This window comes from Sitophilus oryzae, unplaced genomic scaffold (genome assembly GCF_002938485.1).
Source record: "Sitophilus oryzae breed Bouriz unplaced genomic scaffold, Soryzae_2.0 scaffold_1179_pilon_pilon, whole genome shotgun sequence".
Taxonomy (NCBI): domain Eukaryota; kingdom Metazoa; phylum Arthropoda; class Insecta; order Coleoptera; family Curculionidae; genus Sitophilus; species Sitophilus oryzae.
Genome location: NW_022145814.1, coordinates 625008 through 644196, shown reverse-complemented (window position 1 = coordinate 644196; position 19189 = coordinate 625008). Strand labels below are relative to the sequence as shown.

Below are 19189 nucleotides of genomic sequence, written 5' to 3'. Positions count from 1 at the left end.
TTTGGCGTCTTCCACCAGCCCAATGTCCCATCCTCTGCATGTGTTATCTCAGCAGGCAGTGGCTCGTGTATACTACATCAGTGACCGTACGTGCTCCACTCCTACCGAAGTTCTCTTGTTTTGCGTTGGGATTGCCCTGCTAGAATTTTCTTGGAATGTTCCATTCCAGGACTGGAATGTCAGAAACGTCACACCCCTAACCCAATCACAGAGCCTGTCTTTTGCGAGATTTTTTGGAACGCTAAGCGTCGGTTCTGGGCTCGCGTATGGCGAACCTGCAACCTGCACCTGTTTTGGCGAGGGAATCAGCACGTTCGATTCCCTCTACGCTGACATGTCCCGATATCCATATTAGCGACACTTTGTTCCTATCATCTAATAAATTGAGTAGTTTCATACAATGAAGAATCGTCATAGACTTTTTTTTTTGTTGCCTCAAGCGCTTTATCGCGCATCCGACTGTAATTCATCTACTAAGTAGTCGGTTTTATTTGAACTTGATTGTTCCTTGGCATTCTCGTGCCATATTTTAAAATTCATATGTAGCCCATCTTGCCTCCCTTTCCAAAAGAATTTGAAGAGGAGATAAGTCGAGTAGGGTTTCCATAGCTTTAGACGACGTAAAATGAAAGGCACCAGTCACCGCTAAGCATGCTTGTCGTTGTAATTTCGACAATTTCTTCTTTGTCGTTAATAAATATACGACTCATACTCACGGGATATACGGTCTCATTCTGTATCTAACCGGCATCAGCACAGCGTGAATAATATATCTGATTTTAAGACAATTTCAATAATATATCTGATTTTAAGATTTTAAGACATTTTCATTCTTGCTTTGGAACAACACAACAGACGACGGAGTGTTTAGAATGTTTACCCGTCCAAATATTCTCATAGTCTATCATCGCTAAACTTCGGTGATCAACTGGGAATAGGTGATTCAATATCTTAACTAGACCACTGACACCTTCATAGTTTATCGGCACTTTTATAATTCGATACTGATATAGAACTTTTAACAAGAAAATGCCACTAAACTAGAATTATAAACATGTACAGGGTGGGTCAAATTGGACGCTTTTAAAGGGAAACGCCCTTTTCTATAGGAGATAAACGAAAACTAATATCGGTATCTGGAGCTCAATTTTTTTCAAAAACATGATGGTGAAAACCGCACATTGATATCTGTTACCGTTACGGAGTTACGGGGTCTTTTTCAAAAATATGCATTTTTAATAAATCGCTGTAACTTTTTTGCTATGGAAAATTTGGTATTTTTATGAAAGCATTTCCAAAGCACCTTTTTGCGTAGAATTTAATGATTTAAGTATAATTTTTTTAAAATTAATAATTTAAGAATTATCAACAAAAAAGTCGATTTTTTATATGGGAAACCCTGTATATTTTTAGTTAATTGAAAAGAATTTAAAATTACCTTTCCAAAAATATAATATACTTGATATTTTGCCTGATTCCTCTTCGAGATATAGCGTTTATAAAAATTCGCCCACTTTAAATATAAGTAGGCTTTGAACGGCCCAGGCTGTAATGCAAAAAAATCTAGCTGTGAGCATCAATTAAAACAAAAATAATATTTGCTATGAGACATGCAGAATTTTATAACAATTTAAACTATATTGAACCAACATCAAAACATTTAAACTATATCTAATAACAATAAAAATAAATAACAAACCAAGACATGAGATTTTGCTACAGGTGTTCGACATATCGACCGTCTTCTGTTATGGACAGACGGGGCCGTTTTTGAACATTTTTCGCGGAATTCATTAACTCAGTGGGGGTGAAAGATACCGTCTCATATCTACTTATTACTTCTAATTCTTGTCTAGATTATAGGAGCAATTTAAAAATACGAACTTTTATTCTACCGCAAATACCTATATCCATAGGATAGATCCATAGACACTAACTCCGGCGTTCTCGACGGCCAACGGCTGGGATCTTGGTTATCTATTCAATTATTCTTGAAATTAGCTGCAAAAATTTGCTGATAACTTCAGCGTCCTGAGGCGGTGCCTCGTCTTGCTGGAAAAATATATTTTTGAGTTCCATTAGGGGCATATTATCAATAAGGGGTCCAAAGGCCTACTAACTATTAAAAATTCTGTATTTCGAAGGGGATTATAACAAAATATCAAGTGTACTATATTTTTGGAAAGGTAATTTTAAGTTCTTTTCAGTTAATTAAAAATATACAGGGTGTCCCAAATAAAAAATCATTTTTTCTGTTGATAACTCTTAAATTATTAATTTTAAAAAAAATATTCTTAAACCATTAAATTCTACGTAAAAAAATGTTTTGGAAATGTTTTCATAGAAATACAAAATTTTCCATAGCAAAAACATTACAGCGATTTGTTAAAGATGCATATTTTTGAGAAACACCCCGTAACTCCGAAACGGTAACAGATATCGATGTGCGGTTTTCACCATCATGTTTTTGATGAAAATTGTGTCCCAGACACCGATATTAGTTTTCGTCTATCTCCTATAGAGAACGGTGTTTCCCTTTAAAAGCGTCCAATTTGACCCACCCTGTACATGCTTGTGATTAGCAAAGGATATTTCGTTATAATATTATTTATAGAACTTTTCGTTTGTGATAAGTCAGTGTGCTAAGAATCTTGGCAAGGAAATATTGGTATTAGCAACATAAAACAAATTCGTTACAATAATTTATCAAATCACTTGAAACGTAAAAAAAACATTGTGAATAAGACACCAAGTTTTGTTTAAATAACTTGTGATTCATTTGTAAAACATAGATTGAATATGCGTAATATTTTCTCCAGATGCTGGAAACAACATAGCTAATCGACTGAAAATAACGTAGGTTTCCAAATCATAATATGCATGTATCAGTTGTTTTCTATAGCCAAAGCTAAGGTCACTTCAACTAAACGAAGCAATTAGATGGTGACTTATAATGTCTACTAATGACGAAATATTATAAGATTTGGCACAAATGCATTTAGAGTTGTAATATAAAGCGATTAAAATTTAAAATAGACATTTACAAAAAAAATACCAAAGTTTGATGTGAGAACAATAATGTATGCCTTCGCTACTTTCAATGTGGTAGGCAATGGTCCAGTATTAAAACTAAAATAATTTCGGACTTCCATTATCTTATTTATTTTTGCTTACACAACTTTTCGATCAGAGCTAAACTAAATACTAAAAAACTACTGAGCTTATATACTAGAGCCGAGCACCCACCCAGGAATTATTTATTATAGAATATTATACAGGGTGAGTTTCCTACGATGTTCTCTATGGGTATCTCGGAAACTACTGGAGATAGAGAGTCGGTTAAACAGGGAAAGAAGTGCAGTTTTGTGGGGTCATAAATATGCGCCTTTCAGGTTTTTGAAACAGTTCATGGCTTACTAGATATTTCGAAAAAGACAAATTTCGGCTATTTTAAAAATTGTCCCTAATTCCATTATAAACTATTTTAGACAAAAGTTTTCAGATAAAAGTTGTAGATAATCACATCCTTAATGAGATCGTGTCGTCCGTTTTTTTTTCTAAAACCTGTCATTTTTGACATATGACACAAACATATGTTTTTTTAAATGGAAACCATAGTTGGCCATGACTATATAAAAAGCGCCATTTTTTAATCTTTTTAACGATATAAGCTATAATATGTTTTCTTCGAAAAATTACTGAGTTGTAGCCAATTCTTATCATATTTAAACAATTTCACTTAGCCATGGAAACAAGTTCAATCGCCGTTGCTCTCAGAAATGTGAAGCTGTCCAAACTTTGTAAATTAAAGTAAACAAAAATTGTAAATATGAATTTTTCAAATGAAGAAAAGCGTGTAGATACTCGCGCATCAATAGAGTGTTTCCAACATGACTTTCATTATGACCCCCATAATGAATGTTAAAAATTATTACATCATAATAATATAAACTCAGGGATAGGAAGAGGTGGACCAATTGCATGGGCCTCCTCGATCACCTGACCTATCCGTTTTAGATTTTTTTTATGCGGTATGTTTAACAATAAGGTTTACAAAAGAACTTATGAATTAAGAGAGGCACTCGAAGTGGCGGTACGAGAGAAATTTGATTAAGTCGACCGGTCCTTCTGTGAGAATAGGTAATAATTTAGTTTTAAAAAGATGTAACTCTAAACAATAGCGGGTCTTTTGAACATTTTCTAAAATAACTTAAAGTGTATGCAGTGATATTATTTTTTTTAAGTTTTATTTTGTGTAATGTAAATTCTAAAGAACCGTTTAGTAATATATTCTGACATTTTATAAGTTATAAATCATAACAGAATAAGAATGCCATCCAATCTAAGTGAAATTAGTCAACAAAGATAAGAATTGGCTATAACTAAATTGAACTTTTCTAACAAGTCTTGAAAATCGTTCTCTAAAAAACATAACATTCACCGGTCAACGTATCCGCGAAAATGTATGGTCAAGAAAAGTTGAACCAATAATCTTACGCTTTTCTTCATTTGAAAAATTCATATTTACAATTTTTGTTTATTTTAATTTACAAAATTTGGATGTGGCACAATGTGGCTTCACATTTATGAGAGCAAAGACGATTAAACTTGTTCCCATGGCTAAGTTAAATTATTTAAAAATGATAAGAATTGGCTATAACTCGATAATTTTTGGGAGAAAACATATATAGCTATAGGTATAGCTTATATCGCTGAAAAGCTTAAAAAATGGCGCTTTTTATAAAGTCATGGCCAACTATGGTTTCCATTTTAAAAAAAAACATATGTTTGTGTCATATGTCAAAAATGACAGGCTTTAGAAAAAACGGAGGACAAAATCTCATTAAGGATGTGATTATCTACAACTTTTATCTGAAAACTTTTTGTCTAAAATAGCTTATAATGGAATTAAGGACAATTTTTAAAATAGACGAAATGTGTTTTTTTCGAAATATCTAGTAAGCCATGAACTTTTTCAAAAATCTGAAAGGCGCATATTTATGACCCCACAAAACTGCAATTCTTTCGCCATTTAACCGACTCTCTATCTCCAGTAGTTTCCGAGATCCCCATAGAGAACATCGTAGAAAACTCACCCTGTATATTAGAGAGACAAGCAATGTGTTGGTTGTCCGAACATTTAGTTGTTAGGGCTCCTACGACTTGACGAACATAAAAAACATACGCAAAGAAGTGAAACAATGAAGTCGGGAAAAAAGACTAATATCGCTATTAAAAAATAGGGGTTGATGGTAGAAGGGTGAGACACACTTATCACTTAAGGGTATAAAAGATAGATAATTATAAAATTAAAGATAGACACCAATTTTCATCCAAATATTGACGTTACTTATTTGGAAAAAATCGAAATAAAAATGGAAGTTCTACACCCTGTATCTCTGAAACCAAGCATTTTTGGACATACATCTAAACGAATTACTTATTTTTATATTCAGAATATGTTGCCGAAGTTTCCGGAATACAGTTCGGATCACCCTGTATATTTGAATAATTTTCTATATTTGAATATGCTATTTTCTCAACTGTTCTCTTGAATTTCTATTCTGTAATGTCTATAGTATGCCACAGATTGGCAGTAGACATCAAATTACATGTAACATGTAAGTAAAAAAATTGGCTTTTGTACTTAGTAAATAAAATAGTATTCAGGTATTCATTCAATTGCTGAACTTAATTTGTTGTTCTTACATTTGAATCTAGTACAAATTAACAAATGGAATGATGAATGCATATGAATGCTTAAAATAGTCGGTTTTGTATATGTGCTCCTCTCTTAATTTTGCATCTTTAAATCCAAAATTAAATTCCACAACTATAAAAAAATTCTGGCATGATGTTATACACAAAACGAAACGTTAAGAGCAGACATAACGCATTAAATCATAAATAAATGGAATAACAGCTTTCAAATTCAAAATATCTATTTAATAACAGAAAATCTTGTTAGAAGTTTCTCAATTTTAATTACTTTAAGAGACTCAATACTATAATATGTTTTAAAACTAAAATAAAGATTATTATAAGCATAATATATTTTAGTTAATAAAATGAAAAACCATAAATTATAATTTAACATTAGAGTTGAATGATAAATAATAGATAATTAATAATATGTATATAAAAGTTATTACGACTCTTCATAGAAACTAACGTAATTCGTCCATTAATTTAAAACATTTTTTTAAAATCTGACGTTAAATGCGCTGCTTCTACCGACTAAGGCATCATAGCATCCAAACGAAAATGGAAAGAATTGGAAAACGAGGATAAACAAAATTTTAACGAGGTTTTCTCCACAAATATCACACTACTCATACCACCTATATGAATGAAAATATTATTAAATTAAAAATATTATTCTCTATAAACAGTCTTCTGCTTGCTATAGTAGAAAAATGCAAAGGTTACCAATGTTTTCAAAAAGCTTATCAATAAAGAAGTAATCAATTAATCAATGACTGATTGGAATCGTATTGCAGGGAACGATATTTTAGCAATGACATCTTCGGTCGCCCGTTGTTAAGTTTTCGTTGTAAAAATGGTCTATGTTTTTTCTCTTTAGCGTAAGGCTTCTATAAATTTTATCACAGTGGGACAGTTTGGAAAAGATTTTATTTGTATTCTCCAGCGGCGAAGCTTCCATTGATGTGGGTGATGCGTCGCATCCCTTCAAAATAATGTCATACGTTTTTATTTTAAAAAGTCGCTGATATCTATAATAAATTAAAATTCTTCGTAAATTGATGCCAAACCTACGCTAAACGAGCCGAGGTCAGCGAACTTTCCGACCGCGATTACATATCCCGTTCGCTGTATTAGTCGGTGGGTGATGTGATTTTTTAAACACATCTCGTTCGCCGTATAAAATAAAATATATCGTCGCACATCGAGATGTCCGATTCTGAGTGCGGCTGTAAAATACAAATAATTTGGCAATCATCTTGTAGTTCTTTGGTGTATTCAGAAACATTAAAAACTATTGAAAAAAGACCTCCAAAGCATATTTTGAATATGAATACTAAATTAAAAATGGGTATTCGTCATTTTAGTGAAAATGTTTATAAAAGTGAGGACTGGTTATGTGGTTGTAAGGCACTCAATAAACTTTTTTGTTGGTCTTGTTTACTATTTTATCTAACAGATACGTTTACAGCTTTGTTTTTTATCAAAATTTAGTTATTTTTTAAATTTCTTGGATTATTTTTTTAAACTGTTACTTTTTTTGTATATTTTGTTTTTGTAACTTCAAAATTAAAGAATTTAATAAAGAAAAAGAAAAAAATCTTATTGTGTTGGTAAAATGTTAATTGCAGTTACTTATTAGATCCCCTTGTATTGACGCCACGCTACGCTCGAAATTAATTCCCAGTTCTTTCAGGACTCGGTAGCAATAATTAAAAAAAATTGTTGCTGTCTTTTAAGATTGAAATGGTTCTTTCTGAGAAAGAATGAGATCGTGGACGTTATTTGTCTAAACCATATGACCATCTTTTAATAATTCTGCCAACTTGAAAGAGCTTATTCTTCGACTGGTTTACTTTGTAAGAAGATTATGCCTCGTTTGAGTGACAATAGACTGTACGCACTTTTATTTGTGAGACAGAGAGGAAAATGTCTTCTAAATATCTAACAATGCTACGTCTTATTTATGTGCTTACTTGTTTTCTCTTTTGAAGTTCCTATTATTTATTAATGTTTAAATATGTTAATTTTTTATTTAGTATATTGTTGATCAACGTTTTAGTTATCTATATTTTATGTTATGTTTTATAGGCATTTGCATTTTTAATTCAAAAAAGGCTTGTTTTTCAATTTTAGTTAAGTTGGTTTATGTTGTTAGATGTGAACTTTAAGTTACTTATGTTTATTCGCTTGTGTTCATATTTGTCTTCATATTTTTTTCCAATTTTCTTATGACTGATACTTAATAATTTTATATTATTTTCATTAAGAAATTCAATTTTTATCGATTTTACTTTTAAAAACCATCCCTTGCTTGCTGATTGACAAACTACAGCCATCGTTGAACAAAAAAATTTCTAGTACCGAAAATACCGAGAAAACAGGCAAATATCGGTTCCAATAAACAACCCTAGTTACGGAAACCCTAATTAAGAAAAGAGATTGTTAGGCAAAATTAAAAAAAAATCTCCTGTTATGTTTGATATGTAACTTTCGTTGACGTAAATCAATAATTTGAACAAAGACGGTGGCTTTTTCTTTATTCACCAGTACGGATGGTATCCTATACCTATCTGAACCCGCCTCGTAGTTAGTTACTAGACTACCTAATTGTATTATAAGATTTTAATAGTTGCAATTTGGTTACTGACACGCACCTTCTTGACCGTCCTGGTCCGCGTCGTGGTGGTCTCGGTATCCTCGTAATCCTGAAAGTACTCCATTTTCCATATCAGTCCGAAAACACAAAGCAAAAACACTAAAATCACACGCGGAAATTCGGAATTTACAACTCGCACACGGTAAAGTCGTAAAAGTCTCGCGATTCTTAGTCCCGGAAAACCCGACGAATTCGCGATATCTGTCCTTAAAAATTGTTGGTAAAACAAAAGGGGTTGTCGGGGGTACACCACAGGTCACTAACGGTGAAGGTTCGGCATGGCGGTCACGGAAAATCGCGCGCAATAAAATTTTCAACGGTCGTCGCCGGTCCCGCGCCGATTCGACTAAGCTTTTCGTCGTCTCCTTATTTCGGGAAACACGCATTTTGGGCTCGACCATCGCCATATTACTTGCAGCGCGGCTACGGGACGAGAAAAGCCACAGTCAGCCGATGCTGATTCATTTTTGTTCGATATCCATCGCCTCGAACTAATTCATTTTATTTGTTTACATATATATAATGTCAAGTTTCCGGAACTGAAACTGTTTTTCGGAACCGGGAATTTCGGTACCGTACCTCTTAGAAACCGGGATTTCCCGTTTTTTTCGGTACTTTCGGTACTGGTACTTTCGATACTTAATGAGAAAGAAAGGGATGGTTTTTCAAAGTAAAATGGATAAAAAATTGAGATTTTTAATGAAAATAATATCAAATTATTAAGTAATCAGTCATGAAAAAATTAACTTGAACACAAGTAAAGAAAAAAGTATAGATAACTTTAATTTCACATCAAACAACATAAACCAACTTAACTGATTTTAGACAAAAGCCCTAAAATATTAAATTAAAAATGCAAATATCTATTAAAACATAACATAATAAATATTATAGGAACTTCAAAAGAGAAAAGAAGCAAGAACAATAAGAAATAGCATCATCACTTATTTAAAAGAGTTTGATTTCGACCGCTGGAAAGTATCAAAGGACTTCCTCACGTAACAAAAAAATATTTTTTAATTATTGTTACCGAGGCCCGGTTCTGTGACGGTCAAAGAGATCTGAACCTTAATTGGTAGTATTAATTAGAGTTTCCAGAACCATACTAAAAATATTTTCATTCAACGATGTGGAGTTCGTCAATTAGCAAGCAAGGGATCAAAAGTAAAACCGGTATAAAATTGAGTTTCAAATGAAAATAATATCAAATTATTTAGTCATGGGAAAGTAAAGATGAACACAAATAATGAACACAAGCGAAAAAAAAAAAGAAAACGCATAGGTAGCTTAAAATGACATCAAACAACATCAACCAGCCTCGAAACCAGCTAAACTAAATTAGAAAAAAAACTTTACGTGTTCAATTAAAGATGTCTATAAAAACATAACACAAAAAAATATAACTAAAACATTCAGCAATATTATACTAAATAATAAAATAACATATTTAAACTTCAATAATAAACATTATAGAAACTTCAAAATAACTTCAGAAGTAAGATCAGTAAAAGATAGCATCACTACTTAGTTAGAAGAGTTTGATTTCGACCGCTAGAAACTATCAAAAGTCTTTCCCACGTAACAAAAAATATGTTTTTAATTATTATTACCGAGTCCCAAAAGTATCGAAAGAACCGGGAATTAATAATTTCGAGTCCCGGTTCTTTGGTGTCTCAAAAGAACCGGGAATTCCCGGTACTTTCGGTACCGGTAGAAACCCAAAAAACAAAGTGAAGTAAATACAAAGTACCATACGATTGAAATGAAACAGTTGGCTTGGAAATGAAGATCGGTGTCATTTTATTGCTGTTATTTCATTTCCAAGCCAAGTTAAGGCCGTCTTTTTTGATCGTACGATATTTTAAATTAATGTCTCGTTTATTCTGCCAGAACTAATCTAAGTGGAGCTTATCATGTTTTCGAAAATCTCTAACTAGATTTACCGGCTATTATCTGATTATCTTGCCGACTTTTATGACCGCTTTCTTATACAATGATACCTTAAATATTGTTGAAAAATATACATTCTCTGCCTCTTATAATGCGCTATATATAAAAACTGTTAAGGTAAGTGTCAATAATAGGCACTGTACCAGTGTTCGTCACTTTCTTTGTCACACAACAGTTTTTGTCAAAAATTAAGGAATTTTTATATAGCACAATAATAAATCAAAATGTATTTCACAGATTTGATATTATTCGATCGATTTCGCAACATGTGCATTTTATAATAGCTGTCATAATTCGTTTCTGCATTACTTTTTGGTACGTGATTGGTTCTGTGCAAGTTCTTTAACGTGTATGTTAAGACATCCAAACTCCTCAAAAATAAGATTAATTATGCATGTTTTGTATTAAATAACCTCTACGGATATTACACTTCCTATCTTTAGGCGATTATACAAGATTTAACGAATATGTTTAGTTTATTTTCGTGTGTCGATTAGGTCTAATAAAAGTGGTGGTGTCCTAATAATCGACACGTATGACTGTTACTGGTGCATGGAAGTAAAAATTAATAATTGCATATAGATTAATTAGTTTTGTTAGTATGTCTAAATCTTATCTTTAATGGTGTTATTTTAAGCAGTAAGAATAATATGTGTACCAGATGTTTCGGGATTTTAAAGAAAATATAATTTGTTAATTAGAGACGACAAATACCGGGACATGGGGGTCACGATTTCTAGTATTATCAGATACATAATATGAAAAGAAAACTTAAAATAAATCCAAAATTTTAAAATTTTGAGAACCACTGGATCTTTTCTGGATGTTCTTTCTTGTTAATCTACTACATATTTCGCTATTTTATCAACAAATTTTGTTTTTTAACTAAAAACTATAAAAATTCCAAGAAATTTTCGCGAAAAAAAAACTCATAATCGTGTTACTAGGGTTGAAATAATATACTACCTCTAAAAATATTTGCACTTATTTAAGACTCACCCTATAAATATCTATCGTTTAAGTATCTACGATTTTAAAAGAAAAGAAAAAGAAAGACATTCAGTTTAATATCAGGATATATCAATTTACCAACTTTGTTGATAATTTAAATATTTAGCTCAAATTATGGTTTCATTTGTTTTTTGATAGTTAACAAGCGAAAATTGAAACGTTTCCCAGTTTTTGCAAATTCCATTGTATATTATAATATACGGTAATATTATGTTCCATGAATCGACTAAAACGAAACACTGTATGATGCCAAAATTAAGATTACGCCAGCTCTGAATATAACAAGTACTAATTTATTTTAACCTTTGAATAAAAATATTAAGGAAGGAATATAATGACACAATGCTATATAAATGTATTCATGCATGGGAGACCGAAGTGGAGCCCTAGGGAGGGGATCTTTGACTGTTCTGTTTGACGATTCATTTGATACATTTAAATTAGTTTTGAAATTTTGTGGATTTGTCAGTTTTTACTGCAAAACAACATATTATTGTGTCCACTTAAGTTTTTTGATAGGCTCCTTAATCTTTTTATTCAAAGATTTTGACAAAAACAAATTTAGGGTCATTCCTAAATTAGTAAGTTTAGTTAATAAATAAATTATACTGATACAGTATAAAATTAATATGTAAAAAAAAATCACAGTAAATTGATTGTTTTAAGAGAGTTTACTACGAGGTTTACTATAATTTATTTGAGTGTCAATGGGCCAGATCATATACAGGGTGTCCCACAATTAGTGCGACAAACTGAAAGGGGTTGTAGAGGGCATCAAAACAAGTCATTTGAGTATAGGAACCCATGTCCGGAAATGTGCCGTTTTGGCAGGAGGTGAAGTGAAACGTAAATTTCAAGTTGCATTATTTATTCAAAACATTTACAAAAACTGCTCAAAGTGCCGTCCATTCTGTTGAAGACACAAATGCACACGCCTGGACGGCACTTTGAGCAGTTTTTGTAAATGTTTTGAATAAATAATGCAACTTGAAATTTACGTTTCACTCCACCTCCTGCCAAAACGGCACATATCCGGTCCTATACTCAAATGACTTGTTTTGATGCCCTCTACAACCCCTTTCAGTTTGTCGCACTAATTGTGGGACACCCTGTATTAAATTATGCATATTATTTTCTGATATTTATTTTTAAATTGCAAAAATATTTTAAAAAACCTTTTAGAATATCTCTCTATTTGGTATTAGTAAAATTTTCTATTTATGCAAAAGCTTTGCAAATATGACTTTAGCGAAATATTTTTTTCAAAATATTTTCGAACCAAATATTTTCAAAATATTTACAAAAAGCTATACAGGGTGTTTTTATATACAGGGGTATTTATATACAAGGGTATTTTTCTATACAGGGTGTTTTTAAGCAGTTTTTTATATCTGCTTAAAAAACTCAAATGGAACTGGGCTGGGCATATTGCCAGAAAAACGGATGATAGATGGACCAAGCTAATACTAGAATGGTGGCCAAGACAAGATGCTCTCAGAAACAGAGGCAGACCTCCGACAAGATGGTCAGATGATTTGAAGAGATTTAGGGGAAACTGGATCCAAGTGGCACAGGACCGAGAAGAGTGGAAAGATTTGAGGGAGGCCTACGTCCAGCAGTGGACACTTCAGGCTGGTTGATGATACAGGGTGTCTCATAAACATGTGCCATCTCTCGTAGAGAGATTCCTCACATAAAAATAAGATTTATTTTTCATATCAACATAGGTCCGATTTTGCTTTGTTTTGTAGCTACAGGGTGTTAAAGTATTAATATTTTTTCGATTTATTATAATTCTCTTCCAAGTAATTTTGCCATTTCAAATGAAATTTTGAGTATAAGTTACTCTTCACTTAAATGCGACATATTTTAAAGCTAAAAAACTGTCGACATATTCACCAGGGACGTGCATATGGGTTATCACTGGTCTGTTTTTCTAAAAAAAAGCATGTATGCCACTGATTTTTTTTTCTCTTGTTAACGAAATAATGTAAGCAGTTTAATGCCGATTAAAAGTTGTCTCTTGGTATTTTGTCGATTTCGGCCACCCTGATCCTTTATGAGATAAACGCAATTTTATTAATTCGCCTGGATCCAATTCTATAAAAGCAACCTTTAAAAAAGTTCAGTATCATTAACTTGCGGGAGTTTTAAATAAATACTCATTGATTCCGCACTAAAACCTATGAAAAAAAGTTCCTATAAACATGGGTATGGAAATGCATAGATTTGGAGTTACAGGATGTTAAAACTTTTTTAAATTAGGTTTTTTGTAATTATATTAAATACCATTATTTTTTTATTTGAAATTGCTTTAGGTTGGAGTAATACTAATAATAACTAATAGCAATAATGTTTAATAATAAACTCGATAATAAATTAGGTAAAATATATAATTTATTATTTATATTTTTATTTTGATCTTATTAATTGTGAATAATAAAATTGCGTTTATCTCATCAAGGAGGCCGAATTCGACAAAATATTATGAGATAACTTTCAATTGGCATTAAACGGCCTACATAATTCTGATATCAAAAGAAAAAAAGTGAGTGGCGCACATGTTTTCTTTTTAAATATTCTAGTGATAACCCATATGCACGTCTCTGATGAAAATAATCAACACTTTTTTAGCATTAAAATATGTAGCACTGATAGTAACTTTTACCTTCAAAATTTCATTCAAACCACTAAAAGTACTTAGAAGAAAATTATAATAAATCGAAAGATTATTAAGACTCTAACAGTAGCTACAAAACAGAACAGAATCGGACCTATGTTCATATGAAAAATAAATCTTATTTTTACGTGAGGAATCTCCCCACGAGAGATGGCACATGTTTTTTGAAATACCCTGTATAAGAACTAGCAGGTAACAATACTTATAAACATTCTTAATGCATCAATTATTTACCATAGATCATTAATTATTTACCAAAGAAAACTCAAAAATAGAATTAAATTAAAATTTAAAAGATTCGAAATAAGTATGGAATAGCTACGAGATGAAATCTGGAGTCAGCTGCTGCTTATTCATCCTTTCACCGTCAATGCTTTACGAATCCCGCGTATTAATATCTACTTATATTTGCCAAATAATATTATTTACCGAACTTTATCGGATATCTAATAAATATCTGAAAATATAAATCCCTTTTAAAAATATATCAGTATAAACTGTCCTGTTCAATAATCCAGAGATGTAAAAATAGCATAGTTGAAATATTAATAAACATTTAAATTTTCGATTTATATATCTACTATCTTCTATCTAATATCGCACAAAAAAATAAAGTAAAAAAATAAATAATATAAAAATAATAAGAATTTTTTATCTGGATTTTCTCGAAGGTATTAGCGGCATTTTTGACCACCCTGCAACTTCGTTGTGGGTAAAGCAAGAATATTAATTTTCACTACACTTGAAGACCTACTATAGCTGGCTAGGTTACCAAAATATCTAGTAATTATCCCTCATAGTTTATGAATTATCGCTTGTCAAATTTATTTAATTTCGACATTGACTCACTGACAGATCATCAAAATTCTAAGGTACTTCTAGATGTGTCATAAACTCCAAATTTAGAATTTTAGGTAGCTATAACCAAAGAAAAGAATGAAAAATCCTAATGGATTAAAAGTTAGCGGTCTAGCCGCTACCGGTAACTGGCTTTCCAGTCGAGAAAAAGGTAGAAAACTAGAATTAATCGGAGCGGTCTCTTCTGATTTTATTTATATATCAATGTACCAACAATAATTCAAGGATTATGATTTTTTTCTAGTCAGACTTTAACTTGTAATAAAGTTCCTATTTATTTTTTTAGTTTGATATGTTAAATGCTAGGCTTGAACATATATCGAGCAAGGCTTGATAGCGCGGCGCGAAAGTATTCCGCTAGTACACCGGGAGGCCCGAGTTCGAGGCTGCCCCGAGGCATATTTTTTTTTGTTTTATTTTCGTTAATATTCTGATTGTAAAATATTAAATACATATTCTAAACAATAATTCAAGGATTATGATTTTTTTCTAGTCAAACTTCTTTAACTTCGCCAGTGACTCACTCGCCGTCATCAAAATTCTAAAGTACTTTTAGATGTATCAGAAACTTCAAATTTTGAATTTGAGGTAGCTTTAAGCTTATAATGGAAGGAAAAAATAAAAAAAATATATAGGTAAATAAAATTTTTATATAAAGGCACCTGCTCCATCTATCTAAAATATTATCAGCGAAGGATAACCTACAAAAAGAAATAAGATCCCATCAAAAACATAGAATGTAAAAAAATTATTCTTAAGTGCACCGTTTAGATTTACTTACTAATCGAAATAGTAGATTATTCTTTTTTATAATTGTGGTGCCGTGCATGCAATTTTCTATGTTTTTGATGGGATTGAATTAACAGCAAAGTCATTTAGTTTTTAAAGGTCTGCGTGAATACTACTGAATACACATGCCAAATTTGAACAATTTTTGACAAGCCAATTTTAACTAATTTAAAAAAAAATCTGAATCTATTTTCAAATTAATTAACTTTCTGAGAAGTTTTATTTGGTTTGACAAAACTAACAGTCTATCTGCGAATAACAACAACAGGCAACAAATGTCACTGTCAGGTGCCCTCTCGTTGAACATACTTATTTGACAATATTTGTTTCTTTAATGTTCTTAGTTTTGAAGTGGCAGGATATTGACACATCATCTCAGCTGAAGTTATCCATAAACGCCGGAAAGCGGTTTTCCAATGTTTACAGAAACTGTAACTGGATCTTTATTTTTCTTCTCAGTTTAGGTATAATTTAATTGTTATTACTGCAATAACTACCGTTTTATATTGCTTATACTACGTCCAATCTTAAAGTAATTGAGGCCTTGATTGTTTCCCGCAATTAAGATAGAATTCGCTACAAATAAACCTCGTAAATACTAACACATTGTTCATTAAAGCTTTAGCATATTTATAGCACAGGCGCCGCAATTATCGTAATATTAAAAATATTTTGTCTAAAAGTAAATGTTAGTCTACTTATAATAGAAAACTAAATTAATCTTGATTTAAACGCACTTAGAATGTTTAAAAAAGTAAAGTATTTTCAGTTAACGACTTATTTTTGCTGCTAAGGCTAATCTGGACGAAGCCTACTTTGGCTGTATTACGTTGCAAAATCAGGCGAACCAGACCTAAACTACGGTAAAGAGCGGTTTCTGAAAAACATCGGTTTGATACGTAACGGTTTGGTAAAATACTGGAAACGTCAAATGTTGACGTTTTCTAAATTTCAATGCCTCTATTATAAAATTTATCTTTTATGCATTTTTAATGTACCTATTCTCTGCTTTTACGTTTGCTTCTTCTTTGCCTTGACTATTTCCATTCTAAATATCTTCAGAACGGTTGCTCATAGCGATTTTTACCAAGAGACATTTTTTACGTAAAAAGTCATGGAAATGTATATTTTTTCACTCTGTAGTTTTATACAGGTATGGACGAAAAGTTATTAATCTTCAAAATAGTTAAAACTGTCTTTTCTTGTCAAGATTTTATTTTGTCATTTGGATTGATACGAAACACCATTTAATGAAAATCAACCCCCTTTATACCTGGAAACCACATACCAAAATTGAGGAACATATCTAAAGTAGCTTCAGAGATATACAGGGTGGTCCGAACTGTATTCCGGAAACTTCGGCACTATATTCTGCAGATAAAAATAAGTAAAAAAATAACGTCAATATTTGCATGAAGATTGGTGTCTGGAAGTTGTTTAACATGAGAAATTTGATTTTGATGTCAATATGACTCCTACTAGTAGTGGGCGCCACCTACAATTTTTTTAACTGGTTTGAAGTGTAATAACTTTTCGTCCGTACCTGTATAAAACTACTGAGTAAAAAAATATACATTTACGACATTTTCAACGTGAAAAAAGCCTCTTGGTAAAAATCGCTACGAGTAATGGTTTTCGAGATATTTGGAATCTAAATTATCAATACCTGTCATCATTGACATAAATTAAACATGACTAAATAGTTATTAGACTGATGAAATCATAATTTGAAATGTTTTTGTGCTAAAAGTTCAACAGAAACTGTTTTATCGTCATTTTTTTGCAGAAAAATTTATGACTAATTTAAAAAAATAAAAATTTCCCAAATTTATTATTTCAGTTAAATAACTATCTACTCAACGTGTTTATTTTTCGTCAATAATGACAGGTATTGACTATTTCCATTCTAAATATCTTGAGAACGGTTGCTCATAGCGATTTTTACAAAGAGATATTTTTTACGTAAAAGTCACAGAGATGTATATTTTTTCACTCGGTAGTTTTATACAGTTATTACCGTTTAAAACAGTTAAAACATATGTAGGTGGCGCCCCCTACAAATAGGAGTCATATTGACATCAAAATCAAATTTCTCATGCCAAAAAACTCCCACACACCAATTTTCATCCAAATATTGACGTTACTTCAGAAATTATTTGGAAAAAATTGAAATAAAAATGAAAGTTCTACACTCTGTATCTCCGAAACTAAGCATTTTAGGACATGCATTTATATGAACTTTACTTATTTTCCGGAATACAATTCGGACCACCCTGTATATCGAATAATTGTGGTTACGCTCGTTAAATTTGACACTTTATGTCAGTTTAATAATATATTTTCGTATCTTTGTTTTCGTCATAGACTAATGATAGACTATTCGTACTTTTGTGATTAGGCGTCAAAATGATTTTCTTATATTGCAATCACGTCGCAAAAATTAATAGGTATTAAATTTGAATACTGAATCATTGTCTACCACATTCAGAAATTAATAATTTTGTGACGTTTGAAAAAAAAACATTTATTTATAAGTTTAAAACATGTCTAATTAAATTTGGATGAAAGGAATATTGTTGGTTGCTGTAGACAGTGGCGTAGCTAAATAACCAAGGGCCCTGGGGCAAATTAAAAAATATAAACTGATTAGGTTTTATCAAATAAAAATATGAAATATACAAATACTTTAAAAATGCTAAGCTACTTAAGCTCTTTTTTGTGCATTGCAGGGCCAGGTAATAAAAATATTAAATAGTAACAACATAAATTACAATTAATACTTGGTGTAGGTTTGGCTAATAAAACGAAATAGAGAAGATTCAAGGGTTTATTATATAAAGGTCGGGCCTACCAACTGACTAAATAACAATAGTTATATTTACAATTTTTTCCTAGCTTTAGTTTTCGCAAAAGTATCAATGACCTCGTTTAAATCCAGGCTTGATGCGGTTTTGTTTTCAATTGCTATTAGCGATAAATGTCGGAGTCGAGTTTGGCCCATATTATTTCTTAAATAATTTTGATTATTTTTAATTTGCTAAATGACCTTTCAGCTGCTGCAGAAGTGACAGGAATTGTAAAGAATAATAACATTGCTGTAAATACTTCCGTTAGGTCGCATTCTAGCACTCCATATTTGCTTATTATTACCTTACATAATTGGTGAACAGTGCATGCTTAAGTTAGTTGAGGTAAAACTAGGTGGTAAATATTAGTAAATTGAAGTGAAAAACTAGGGCCTTTTAATCTGAATATTTTCTTTGGAATTCGTCACACTTTTGTAATAAAGTTGCTTCATCAACATGTAATAAAAATGTTGGTGTTAGAAAATCGAATATATGGCAGACTGCACTCATACCAATAAAACGTCTAATTGAGACATTACTGTGTCTAGTACATAGTACATTATTGAAAATCTCAATTTTAAATATTTTTTCTCGGTTTGGAAATCGGTGATCAGCAGCTAATTCATCAAAATGTTTTTTAACTTTTCTTTGCCTTTTTTCTTGAAAATTGGCATCAATACCATATTTTCTTGC

At 31.5% G+C, this 19189-nt stretch overlaps 1 protein-coding gene across 7 annotated transcripts in view; it reads right to left on the bottom strand.

The window, feature by feature from the left end:
• LOC115891203 (tropomodulin-like) overlaps positions 1–19189 on the bottom strand; it is a 329344-nt gene that overhangs the window by 206863 nt on the left and 103292 nt on the right. Inside the window, exon 1 of one of the 7 annotated variants that reach the window (XM_030911654.1) lies at positions 8361–8708. The exons of the other annotated variants lie outside the window; for them this stretch is intronic. Coding sequence (XP_030767514.1) covers positions 8361–8426 — 66 coding nt within the window. The 5' untranslated portion in view covers positions 8427–8708. Of the gene's footprint in view, positions 1–8360; positions 8709–19189 lie in introns of those variants that run through there. 7 annotated transcript variants of the gene reach the window in all.